General features: G+C 32.1%; 1 protein-coding gene across 2 annotated transcripts in view; it reads right to left on the reverse strand.

The window, feature by feature from the left end:
• LOC130446916 (connectin-like) overlaps window positions 1-13673 on the reverse strand; it is a 475789-nt gene that overhangs the window by 189089 nt on the left and 273027 nt on the right. For both annotated transcript variants that reach the window (XM_056783437.1, XM_056783438.1), the window contains one exon: window positions 13501-13611. In XM_056783437.1, the coding sequence (XP_056639415.1) occupies window positions 13501-13521 (21 nt within the window). In that variant the 5' untranslated portion in view covers window positions 13522-13611. The remainder of the gene's footprint in view (window positions 1-13500; window positions 13612-13673) is intronic.

Raw genomic sequence — 13673 nt, forward strand, 5'->3', positions numbered from 1 at the left:
TCGACTCGATTCGACTTTTGAAGAAATGCCATGAAAACATTCAATCCCGTTGCTTCAATAGACGTCTATAAGGTTCTGACCGGCGACCAATCATGAATGTATGCAAATTATCGCCAAACTAAACAACAATCGACTGCCGTCTTTCAAGACGAATCAAATTCAACAAAAGTTGTTCGCGAACGAATTACTGGACAAGTCACCACCGTTTCCTTAGACCAACGTAGAACAGTCAATTCTGAATGATACAACAGACAGTAGTGTTCGAAAAAATCAGGGAAACAACAATTGCAACCTACGAATCATTCTCCACCACAACAATGCGAGTTCTCATACACCAGTTCAAGTAAAAACATTTTTGAACAGTCTAAATATCGAATTGGTGCGAAATCCTACGTGTTTGGTACTCAAAAATTGTTTCTTATTCTCACAGTTCAAGTAAATTAAAGATCAATGTTTTTCTAAGCCAAAAGAAGCCGTTGATGCGTTCACAGCAACCATCGTAGCTTCAAATTCTGTGTTATTTTTTCACGTTATTATCAATCAAGCTTACACAGTATTTTTCATTCGAATATGGTATAAATTCAAATATTAATGGTATAACAGAGATGAATCTATTTTTTAAAAATATTTAAAGTGTTCAATCAATAATTAGAAGGGTCGCAAATTTTCAATTGTTAATTATTATTCAGTCAGAAATTATCTTAGCAGACTCATACCTATAAACATTTGTTCAATATCTTATGTGCAATTGTGGCAATGAGCATATGTATGCTCACAACCATGCTTTGTCACCTTTCAAAAATGTGTAGCATAAATACTTCTTGTATATTTTGCGGAATTTCACACAGCTTCCAATTCATTCATGATTATGTGCTATGTAAAAGATATATTCGATGTTTAACAATTCTGTTAGCTTATTCAGAACTACATTTAGAATTCTATCCCTCGATCTGCTCTGATTTCTCTCAAAAGTCCACAAGTAGGTATCAAGTTGTCGAATATCCCTTGGGATATAATTTTTCTTTCCTTGTCCTTTACGTGTATCATAGCTATTACGTATTTTGTTAAGTTTGCACGGTTATCACTCTTTTTTTTTCACGAATGGGCAGATTGTGCATATTTTCAGAATATCGAATGGTTTTATTGTTATGTCTGAATGTTTCCTTGTGATTTGGCGTTACTTTATCAATCAGACAAACACAACAATTCTTTACATATTTCCCACGTCTTAGTCTTTATTTTTTTTTCAGTTATCTACCATTTTTCACCTGTTTTACACGCATATGATGAGGATATCTCTCTACGATAAGTTGTACTGCCCCATTTTGTTCTACGATGTTTACGAGACTAAATTTCAATTTACATTTGAGGCGCTCGCTCGCTTATAAGTGAATAGCGGTTTGTTCCAAAGTTTCGAATTATTAATTAACGAGACTTTAATTTATTCGAAGTCTTAAATACGAAAAATTTATTTATTGACAAATCAAGAACCTTTTATGAGTGTTGTCTTTTCATGTTTGAGCAGTCGTGATTGCTCAGACATGTTAATTATCTTAATCCACGACTGTTTAATAATGTAACCATTATACGTCCACTTTATCTACTCTAATATTACCCACGGCAATGATTGATGAATCCATTTATCACTGCTTTCAGATACCAACCTGATTTAGCCATATATATTATATTGTTTTAGTACAAAAAATCGATTTTCATAATTTTATCATGTGAAACTCAAAGAGTAATTTTTCTTGAACCAGTTTCGAACCCGGGACCTACAGGTAGGAAAGGCACGGAGCATTAACATTGAACTATCAGACATTGGATGTGTTTATGGTATATCTGTTTTTCAATGTACCATAGTTTTTAGAACAATTTCTAAATTGAAGTACTTGCTGAAACAATAAAAAATTGATTTAAACCTAACATTTTTTTGTGCTCAAATTTCTCAGTGTTTTGATATTTAATGTTAAATTATGTTAAAAACTCAACCAAAAATGGGTACAGAAAAGGAAATTAATTTTTATTTAACACTACACACTACCAGAAATTATGGTAGTTGCTGAAGTGGCCTCATTACATTAATTGCTGGAAAAGTAAAGTATATGATATGGCATATGAATTTCGAACAGGCAACTAGGATTATTATACCTATGAATGAATACCATCCACTTGTAACAATAAATACCCAATAATTGTTAATTTAGTACATAGATTTTTTTGTTGACTGTTATAGCTATATTATACGATTATTATAATTTTCGATAACTATGTACAATGTTCGAATAAACAATAATATATTGAAGCAAAAATTTTCATAATAAAATAAAATAAAAGTACTGCTAATAATGGAACAAAATTTCCTAATAAAAATATTAATAGTCGTGGATATAGTATAGTATTATAGTCGCGTATAATGAGTTATTATTTACTCGTAAATAATAAACTATCATACAAGTTTTGAGTTCATTTATGCTTGGTATAGTATCTGCGTTTAAATTTCCTGCAACGTGATTTATCTCGAAGCTATATTCCTCCAAATCAACCTAATTCTTAAAAGTTTCGAGGTAGGTTTTGTCAATGACAATAAGTAAATTGGAGAGATGTGATCTGTTTTTCCATGTTAATTGTGAATTACTAATGAATAACTGGAAGTTTTCACAATATTTGATTTGATTTATTTATCGAGCTCATCTTAGGACGGCGTAAATGCAATGGGTAAATCAGTGCCATCGGGTCTATGTTGATTCAATTATTGCTGTTTTCAGAAGTTTTCATATCCTTTCTAGCAATCAAATTCCACATTATTTCACTTGACAATCTCTTAAATTGTGAGCATTCGGTGAATTTATGAATACAATAACTCATCAACGTTCTACGGAGCTTGATAGTGTTACAAACCTAGAGGATGGTCATGTCCGATTGTAGTGGAATTCTAAGATTCGGCGGAAGCGCGGTTCCTTGGATTTATGTTGGAAAGACCCGGAATCCTTTTGATGGTTTTATTATAGCAGGCGGTTTATCAACATTGTTTCTTTTGGATAATGTTTAGGAATGTCCATTCATTTATTTGTTTTGTTTCTGTCCTGTCTAGAAGTTTTGAGAATTATTCTGGGATATATGAGAGGAGCTTGTGTAGCGCAGTTTAGTTAGTTTATAATAAATAGAGAACATAAAAGACAGTGTTTATCAATTCACACCACGGATAGAAATTGAATAGAAAAACATTACAAAATAGTTGGATTTCTAAATAACTAGCCAGGTAAAACTTTCTCACTCAATTGACTTGTACGAAGTGGATAAAAGAGGTAATTGGTTTACTGGAAAATCTAAATACATCTCAGCATTTCAATGTTCTTCAAAAAAATTTGGACCTACCACATATTCATCAACAATCCCTACCTATATATTCAATGACCATCTAGTTTGACTGTATGTGATATGGATTAGCTCATGAATAATAGTGAGAGTTTTGCCTGTTAACAATTTTTATTAAACAGGGATTAATATTTAAATAGAATATAGTACAAAAAAACTCTGTTGATCAACTTTTTGAAAAGCCTACCTAGAAAATACTAGTTTTCTTTCAAAATCATAAGTACAGTCTTTGAGAAAATATTTTGTCAAGTATGTGCTAAGACAATGACACCTGGAAATACTATGTCAGGGTTGAAAGCTACGGGAATATACTCTCAAAATCCATTAGTGATTCCAGAATGAGTTTTTGCACCTTCATGCCTAACCGAGCTTGATAATCCAAATGATGAAAATGAAAAAAACTCAACCATTTCCTCAAATCGGAAGAAAACTACAAAAAGTGAACAAAGTTCTTCTGTAAAACCGATTACTCAATCTTCAGTTAAAAGGAGGGAAACGTTACCTCCTCAACATTTTACCAAAGACCAAGATGTTAGCTCTAAAAGCGATGACTCAATTCATGACATAAGCTTATCAAACGACAAAGGTTTGTAACCATTACCAACTGTCACCTTTTAAAACGCCAAATCTAAGCTAAACACGTCCTCTACAAAAATGTTGTCCACTCCCAAGATGAAAACAAAAAGGGTTCAAAGAAGCAAATCCATAAATTCACGAGCCCAAAATCTAGTAGTTAACTTGTTTGACGCTCCTTCTGATGAAAACAAAGCTGCACCTAAGAAAAGTATTGAAAAGAAAAATGAACAGCCCGAACCCCTCCAAAAGTAAATAAAAACCGAATCTTCAAGCAGCCAAGCTTTTAATCCATTAATTCCATTTACAAGTAGAGTGATTATCAAGCCATCAACACAAAAATGCGTCTCCCAGAAGGACAGTTGGTACTATTTCATTTGTGACTAGGACCAGATCAGAGATATGAGGATGTGCTACGCTTGTGGACAGTATGCGTGGTCTAATCAAATCGGACAAAGACGAATTTAATGCCAAAAATGTACTTTTCACACAAGATGAAACTTTTACACTTGAATTAATTCAAAGTTTTGAAATGTTTTTCTGTTCACATGATTCAAAATTATATTGCTTAAATTTCAGAATACAGGTAAAATAAACTTAGTTACTAACTTTCAGTTAGTTTTATTTCATTTTTCAACCTAAACAAACACCAAACGTGTTTTTTTGTATTGGCCTAATTTAGAGCCTCTGGCCAATTTGCAAAGAAGTGAAAAATCAATACAATATTTTTTTTGTAAAATTAAGGAGCGTATTGATTGTGAAGGAGTTAACTATAATTTTCAGCTAATTTTTTATTTTTTCAATGAAGAATCACCTTTTAAAAAAATCGGCAATTGTTAATGTGGCCTCATATTTCTCACCTACCTTATAAGTATTTTGGATCACCTTGTATCAGATTCAATAAATATCAGCGAAACAAATGATTTTCCAGAAGTTTTACTATTATTCGAATGGTTTGGTTTCCATTCTTGAATTTCTCTAAAAATTTACAGGGTATTGGGCTTTAACTTGAAACAATTTTCATGGAAACTCAATTATAACTTCTCAAATACCATCATCACAACCCAAAGTGTTTCAAAAAATTATTTTCAAATATAATTTGAAAAATGTAACTTCCAGCAATCTTATACTAGTAAAATTGTGAATAATGTTAAAATGTGAAGAATAATTAAGGCTATAATCCCTCGAATTCCAAAGCAACCACCGTGTATAAGTGATTATTTTCTGAGATACCAATGATCACTATATCAACCATGCATAGAAATGCTTTTCATGGAGTTGAGTCAAGATATTATGGGACAAAATGTAATTTTTCAAAATAAATATTTCTGAAAAACAAACTAGAAAGAGCCTGTTAGTTATTTTTTTATTGTTATTGGACCCCTTTTGGTACCAAACTCACACTATTCCCTTAGCAAAACTGACATATTTTAGGCTTGAAACCGGATAAAGAATTTGAATCTAATTGCTAGTTACTTGACTGACATGCGGAGGGTTGAATTTAAACGAAATAACCATTTCTCAAGCTAAAAAGAAAAAGTAGAAAATACATCAACTGCTTCGTTTGAATTCAACTATAAAACGGAATAGTTAATTTGAGTATTAAGCAACCCTACAACTGACGCTAGTGGAAAATTTTATAATAATAGCTTACGAATACAATCATTCAAATTTACAGTAATTAGTGAGCGTTGTGTGAATTGTATATGAAGCTTTTTTGACACTCGATCGATAGAAAATTATCAGAAACAATATCAACTTCATAACGCGTACAGAATTTTATAAATAACATAAAATCACAAAATAATTTCCGCAAATTAGAGAGTTGAACGGGATCAATGCTTTGATTATCATAGGAGGGTATAAGTTGTAAAATATATTAGCATAGATGTTGAGTGAATCCCACTAAAATTCCAGCTATCTTAGATGTTTGGTTTCTATTTGACAATCGTATGGATAAGTTGCTGGGAAAAGTTTTCTGAAAATGGAGAAAATTGAGCATATTTGTTTTCGAGAAGAAATACGTCTACACAAATGAAAAAGGAAACACTTTGTACGGAGACACTGCACCATTATATACTGTAAAATTTACGTTAGCTGACTTCGAACTTACGATAAGAGATATAGAATGGGCTTATGAAATGTTAGAGCATGAGCTAATCGTATATTCACGCAGTAAACTGCTGAGCGGAAACAATTACAGCAGAAGTTAAGAAGTTGAAAGCAAAGCTCATTTTCTCTAAAAAAATGATGCATTTATCAAAATAGTGAAGACATGCACCTAAAGATCTGAAAAAATATGTTTTATGTTCCATCCTCTGATTGGGTGTAGGGTGAAGGAAGGGTCCAAAGGTGTTTAATAAAACCATTCAGAAGAAGAATGGGTAGCAGGTCAGAAGACGGGCAGATTAAAGTCGATTCCGCGTGTTAGCAAATCTACTCAAGGGGATAAGCCTCTGCATTTTCATGGACCCTAACCGACTATATGAAAAATTCTTGAAAAGAAGACATAAAAGAGAAACGAATAAATAAACCGGTTCGATGGAATTCTATGAGAAAATGGAAAATTCACTACACAATACGAAGAGAAAAACCACACCAATGAAAAGAATAAAAAAAATCAAATTCATGAATCACATTATATGATTAACCCCCTTACCATAGCTTTAAAAGAAAGGTGTTGAACAACAATAGCCAATGAACCAAAAGATAAGTCACCGATACCTCATCTAGAATGAAGGAATCCACAAAATCATTTAGGTAAACAAAATAACCAATTGTTAAGCTGAGCTCCAGCCTGCATAAACCATCATATCTAGGACTTGAAAACAAACCATATTTAAGAGTTATGTTTTTATTTTGTAATTATGAATAATTTTAACTTCATTCTGTTTATTTTGTAATATCACTATTGGTTTGCTATTAACACTCAATAAGTCATGTAACTAACTAAGAACAAAACCTTTTTTTGCCAAAAATCAATTTCATTCATTAATGTAATCTTCTCCAAGAAATTTGACTTTTGCCTCAAAATAGGATCGAGTTACAGCAATTACTTCATTTGAGCTGAATTTCTTACCGGCGAGCATTTTTTGAAATTAGCAAATAACCAGTACTCACTGAGGGCCAGATTTGGACTATACGATGAATGATGCAATAATGAGTATATGCGTTGTCTTGGTGAAACGGTGGTTTCATCCTCGACATATGAGGCCATTTTTCCTTGATTTTCGCATTCAAACGATCCAACAAGTCTATGTAGTATTCGTTATTGATTGTCTCTAGCTTTTAGAGATAGTTGATGAAAAATATTGCATGCGCATCCCAAAATACTGAAGTCATAACCTTCCCACCTAACTGTTTTGCCTATGGAAGCTTCGAACGTAGTTCACCAGCTGCAATTCAATCAGATGATGATCGTTTTGATTATCGTTTTGAATCAAGGGTGAAGTGATAGATTCATGTTCCATCCATTGTCTCTTATCGACCCTAAAATCTGATTTGTTACGAGTGTAAACATGACCAAACACTCTATGAAACATCTACACGTTGTTGTTTTTGATCGACTGTGAGTGAACGCGGCACCCACTTTCAAAAAATGATCAAAAATTCATACATAAATGAAAAGGCATACTGCTGTCTGAAATCCTCAAGGCCTTATCTATCCCAAATAATTCCAATTTACAATTGGATACATCCAATTTGTGGACTTTTTTGATGTCCTCTGGAGTAACCATCTCAATTGAAAGACCAGAACGTTCACCTTCATCGGAGTCTCTAAGAGCATGTTTAAATTCAGCAAACCCATAACAAATAGTTTTTTTTTCGATGAAGAGGAATTCGGATAACACTTTTGAAGCCATTGCTGAGCTTGTTTTGAAAATAACAGAAGTAGCTTCACTTTAATGGTTGTCATTTTTCAAAGAAACGTAAATTTATAGGGATATTTGAGAAAAATCAAGAGTTTGTAACATGCCATTCGGCTTGTTACGTTTTGTATTTTCCTTTGTTAACGTATTGTGGTACAGTAGCCACTTCTGATTTATTTATACTAACATTTAAGTTTTTGAAGGAATTAATTTGTTATCGACCTCCCACACCATTCGACAAATTCAATAAAATATCGGAATGCATTCGGAATCGATTTCTACCTACCTAAACTCCAGTTTAAATTGAGGTAAATTCTGGAAAATATGTGGTGAAATCATTCTTTATATTCGCTAGTAAACTTCTTCACTGTTTTTTATTATTGTGCTCACAACAATTCCAGTTATCTTTATTGATTTCCCTTAGTTTTAACCAAATTATGTATGATAGATTCCGTGTAAATTCGCATTTTCTATTTATTTGGGAAACAGAACGAATATAATGGAAAATATTACTGTTTTGTCATATTTTTAAAATATATAAATTCTCTTTTTTTCCCGTATTTTAGAGCATAAGCTCATTTTATTCTGTACTTTCTACCCGTTCCATATTTAGTATTTTCCATCTGTGTTCACGTTTCCTTCCTTATTTTATTGTTTTTCTGCAGCTCCACAGCTGCCAGGTTTGAGTTTGAACAATTTTGTGCAACATCACAAGCAACATATACAAACATCTGGGAATCCAGTTGAGGGCTGCAACTATTTCGAATTTCCATAGATACATTTCAACCAGGTTCCCGCAGTCAGGATTATGAACAAAATAACCAGGTTCACACGTTTTGGCTCCATTTGGAGCCATTATCAACCGAAGGGAGGGAATTGAGTGATTATTCGTTCATTGGTAAAAAGTGGCCAGATTTCGTGGTCCTAATCTGCCTACTACACTCAACGGAATAGAAATAATAAATATGCTTACCATCAAGAACTACACCGCCACTAACATACTGCTGGTCTTGAGCTAACTGGGGAGCTAGTCGCCTGGACCTTGTAATTATAGGAGACCCATTGGCGGGATTTTGGGTTTTGACACTTTTTATTTGTTGCTGAAACTTTGTTTTTTGTTCACAGCAATGAGTATGAATTTCAATAATCGTACCCAGGGATAGTTTTAGTTTGTCTTTTTTTATAAATTTGATTCATAAGGTGTTTCCAGCTTTTCCGTCTTTTTTTATTAGTTTTTAACGTCGCTCGTTAAATAGGTGGTGGCATCCAATTTAATATTAATTGTTCACCCCATCTGATCAGTTATTTGTATACTTCCACTAAGGCCGAAGAGTCTTCTACCGGGGAAGTAAGGTCATAAGCTTAATGGAAAATAATTGAAAAAAAAATTTCTCCTAAATCGGGATGAACTCGCAGGTGTTTATTGATGAAATGTGAACTATAAACCCTTTGGTTAATTTCTGTGGAGGTAGATTTCTAAGCGATTTTGAAAGTGTGCCGTTATGAATGTTTCGCATTTTTTCTAATGTTTTCCATTGAAAAAAGAATAAATTCAAGTTCAGATTTGATATCGATCGTTCTAATAAGATATCTTAGCTGGAGGTTTTTAATTGAAAAAAAAAACTAATGATGGACAGTGATGATAGAAACTAAGAAGAACAGATTAATTAAGGAATAATGGAAATATTCGAAAATTTAGATATTGGTCCTCTGTCTACAAAATGCATAGGCTCGTCCCATTATTAAATGGTCCAATCATAAAGAACTAACATAATCTAAATATTTTAATGCGTTCGAAAGAGGAAATTAACGAATGAAACTATATTTAGAGGAAATACAATAAATTCGCATATACTAATTCACATTGTTTTTGATTCATTGGAGAAATTCTGATATTATAATTCATTGAAAAACGTGCGAAAGCCAATAGAATAGACTATTCCATTGTTATCAGATCATGTAGAAACTTATTGATTACATTGAATCTATGCATAGGCTCAGCTCAATAACTTCGAACCATGCAACGCAGAAGTATGTACTCAATATTCGGTTTATCTGTTCAATCAGGATATATTACGGTCAAGTATACCCTTTCACTTTGTAATTCAACGAGCCAAATTAATATATTTCTCCACATTCTGTAAATAAACCGGCTACCTATCAGATGAGTATATTCAGAATTGTTCTAATGAATAATGTGGAAAATGAAACAATAAATTATATTTTCTTAAAATTGAAAGGAAAGAAGCATGGAAAAACAAAACGAAATGTTAATGAAGTTATTCTTATAATTAAAATTACCAACCGAGAATCTAGAAGGAATTCAGAAGATGTTTAATTACTGAAAATATATGCTAAATATATGCGATTGAGGTTGTAACGTAGGAAGGAGAACGAGAATATCACGACAACGGACTAATGCTATCATTTAAGCGTTTTTGAGAAGAGACGAAAATCCCTCTGTGAATTGTGCGATGGGATAGCTCAACTTAATATTGTTTAGAAACTTCGAATGATCCAAATAATAATAGGCTTAAGAGTTTCGCAAATACAATAGTTGGGAAATTTCCACATGGCTCTTCAGGCATTATATCTAATAATAGATACGGAAATAAAAGGCTTATAATTTTTTTCTTACCAGAAAAATACAAAATTAGCGAAGCTAAATAAGTGAGTCAATTCATAGATAAAGAGGTCAACTATAACTAGCGCTTTTATTCTCGTTATACAATTATAATAGTAGCTAGGTGGTGTAGGAAGGATTCAGGTAGATATTAGGATCGAGTTATCAGTCATAGGCTTAGACCAAGAAACATAATGAGGACATGTCAGGTACCTGGGTTGAACATAAACTGTAGTCGCGGTTTAAATGATTAGAGAAGAAGAAATTTGATCGGAAGAATTCGAAAACTAACCAAAGTTATCAGTCCTAAAAGTTTCAACTATGCTTATACTAGTTGAGCGGAGTACCATATTACTGAAACTATATTATATTCGCAGGAAATTTTGGGCTTGCTGGATTAGGATAGTTGTTCAAAGTTGACACGACATTATTTTAGAGCAATTCTAGATATTTGAGTTACCATCAATGTGAAAGGAACCTCCGATATGATTACCAACAATTTTTGTCCAAATTTTGAGTTTTTTATAACGTCACGTATATTTTTCTCGTATCTAGTAAGGATTCTCATGAATCTACAGCGGAATTTTGACGATTAACATCCCCGTGAAGTGTATATGTGCTCTCATTAGAAAACAAATTATTATTCTACATAGATAAGTGCTCCTTCTAAAACGGTCTTCTTTGAGCTCCTGAGTTGGTAACATTTTATTGAGATGCACTTTATTTACCTTTCATATTTAAAAAATCAATTTCGTTTTTATACTTTTTATGTATCTTACATGAGCAAGCTAGCGAACAGTTAACGGAAAATCCTACTTTCCAAAGCATACACACTTTCCGTCGATCGTCAGTGTTGTAGGTTTTCTGCCGTTTCTTTGGAACCTGTTCCCAAATCTTCGTTTTTACTGCTCCAGAAAAGTTAGCAAACACAACACCTCGCAACTACTACAACCACACTCCATCAGATGAGCAATTTTTATATCAGAGCCCACTCCAACAAACTATCCTAACTTTCTATATCCTAGCAAATTCTATCAAAAGAATTTCTTTCAGTTTACGAATTCCTAATGAGAAAGTCCCAAACTAATTGAAAGCGATAATAACGTGAAGAATCATAGTTTGTGATAATAGAAACCAGAAGAAGCTGAGAGGATATTTTTGGTAATACTTCCAACGAATATTTAAGTATTTAGAAGGATTCAAAATAAAATATTTTGTAGCGTCAGCCACACCAAGTAAGTTCCTCTAGAAGATTGTCTCCTTTGTTTGAACTGTTACCAGATAATTTGAACTTGAGTCGAATATATTGACGAGTATCTTGAGTTATCTACATATAACCGATTCATATTTTCGTTTTTTTGAATGACTTATTAACTAAATTGTACAAGTTCATTCCTATTATATTTGAAACATATCCACTAACTTACATTGTGTTATTCTTGTGAGTTGTTCCACAAAAAACTTTAAAAAAAAACTTTTCTTCTTTGCTTAAGCTTCGAACCGACAAAGTTTATTCACATCCCTGGTCTATGCATTACCTTTGTAGAATAAACTCTCCTTTAGTTTCTTGGTTGATTTAATTTGATCTCAGAGTTTCGTATTCTTCATCCGAGTTTTATTTTTTCCATCAATTATCCGCTTGATGTATTTCCACGAATAAAATTATTGAAACGAGAAGTAACTCAAGATTATTTTCAATATTATATTCAAGTGACTTTCTATGCTATATTAATGGAAATTTCTCTAATCATTTCGTGAATTTTGCAGATTATTATTTAATGAATACACTATCTGAAGTTAGTATCGATTTCAATTATAGAATGAAAGCTATGTCGGAAAATTATCTGGCAACTGAGGATTTATGAATTCAGAATAAGAAATATTAACAGATATAATCACGTTGACTTATTATAATGAACAGTTAACAAAATTTAGTATTCGAATGATGACTAAAGACACCATTTCTCCTTGAAATTAATTCTGGGTGAAGTTGTACAATGTTAATTTCAATTGTATTAACGAAAGAGTATCACAGAGACTGATATTTCAGCTCATATCAAGTGAAGCTAATAAAAACAGGTTTATAAGAAAGTTCATTAAGAAATTGTTAATAATCGCAGGGCAGAGCTAACGATCCATCTGGTAGAGGTTTTGCCGGTGAGTTTATAATATATCAAATTATTGTTTCCGTCAAAAAGACATTTATTTGTCGACTCTTGACTCAGTTCCATCAATTTAATAGTAGAATACATTACCATACATAACACTATTCACAAAATTGCGTCGTGAAAATTTGTATCATGTTTATATGAAAAATAGAACAAATAGAATGGAAAGTATTTCTAATGTTGAATATAATCATTGTTTTGAACTGAAAAATCATAATATTTCAAGAATGGGAATGTTGGTTCTATAGAAAGTATGTTAGTAGTACTTTTTGATAATAACAAAAAATACAGGAAGATTCATTTGGAAAAACCGAGAAAATAATGTATTTGTAATTTGATTCAACTTGTATCAGATTAAATGAATATTAACAAAATAAACGATTTTTCAGAATTTTATTTACTATTCGATTGTTTGGTAGTTACAGATTTTCATTCTTGAATTTTTCTCACATTGTAGAGGGTATTGAGTGTGTTGGGATTTTTATGGGAAATTGTTGGTAACTTTTTGTATTAGGAAAGGCTGATTCCAAATAGAATATAGGGTTTTTCATTTGAAAAAATGAAATTTTGATATGGCATAACATTCTGAAACATACTGTGTGATGTGAATAATATGAAGAGTAATAATGACTATTATACCTCAAATTTGCAAATCTATTCTGAAAGGAAAGAGGAGGTACTGAACGTTATAACTTATATCAATCGTATATTAGATAATTCTCCACACTCATAGATTTATCAATAATAGTTACTACTTTTCTCGTAGTAATAGATTAATTTTTATTTATTTATTCTGCAATTATACTAATTATTAAGAAGAATTCAATATTTCAAATATACTCATCCACTTTTTATAAAAAATTCGGAACAAAATCAAATGAAAACTTACCCCAAATATCGTTTTTGACATATATTCTGATTTTAAATGCACCCTTGTATCAGATTAGGAGTTTCTGTTCTTGGTAGGCTAGGAAAAATGGCGATATACATCTGTGTAGCTCTGAAACAAGGAAATAAGTAACTTATACTTATAATTTCTAATTCTCAGAATTTCTCTCATCG

This window comes from Diorhabda sublineata, chromosome 7 (assembly GCF_026230105.1).
Source record: "Diorhabda sublineata isolate icDioSubl1.1 chromosome 7, icDioSubl1.1, whole genome shotgun sequence".
Classification (NCBI taxonomy): domain Eukaryota; kingdom Metazoa; phylum Arthropoda; class Insecta; order Coleoptera; family Chrysomelidae; genus Diorhabda; species Diorhabda sublineata.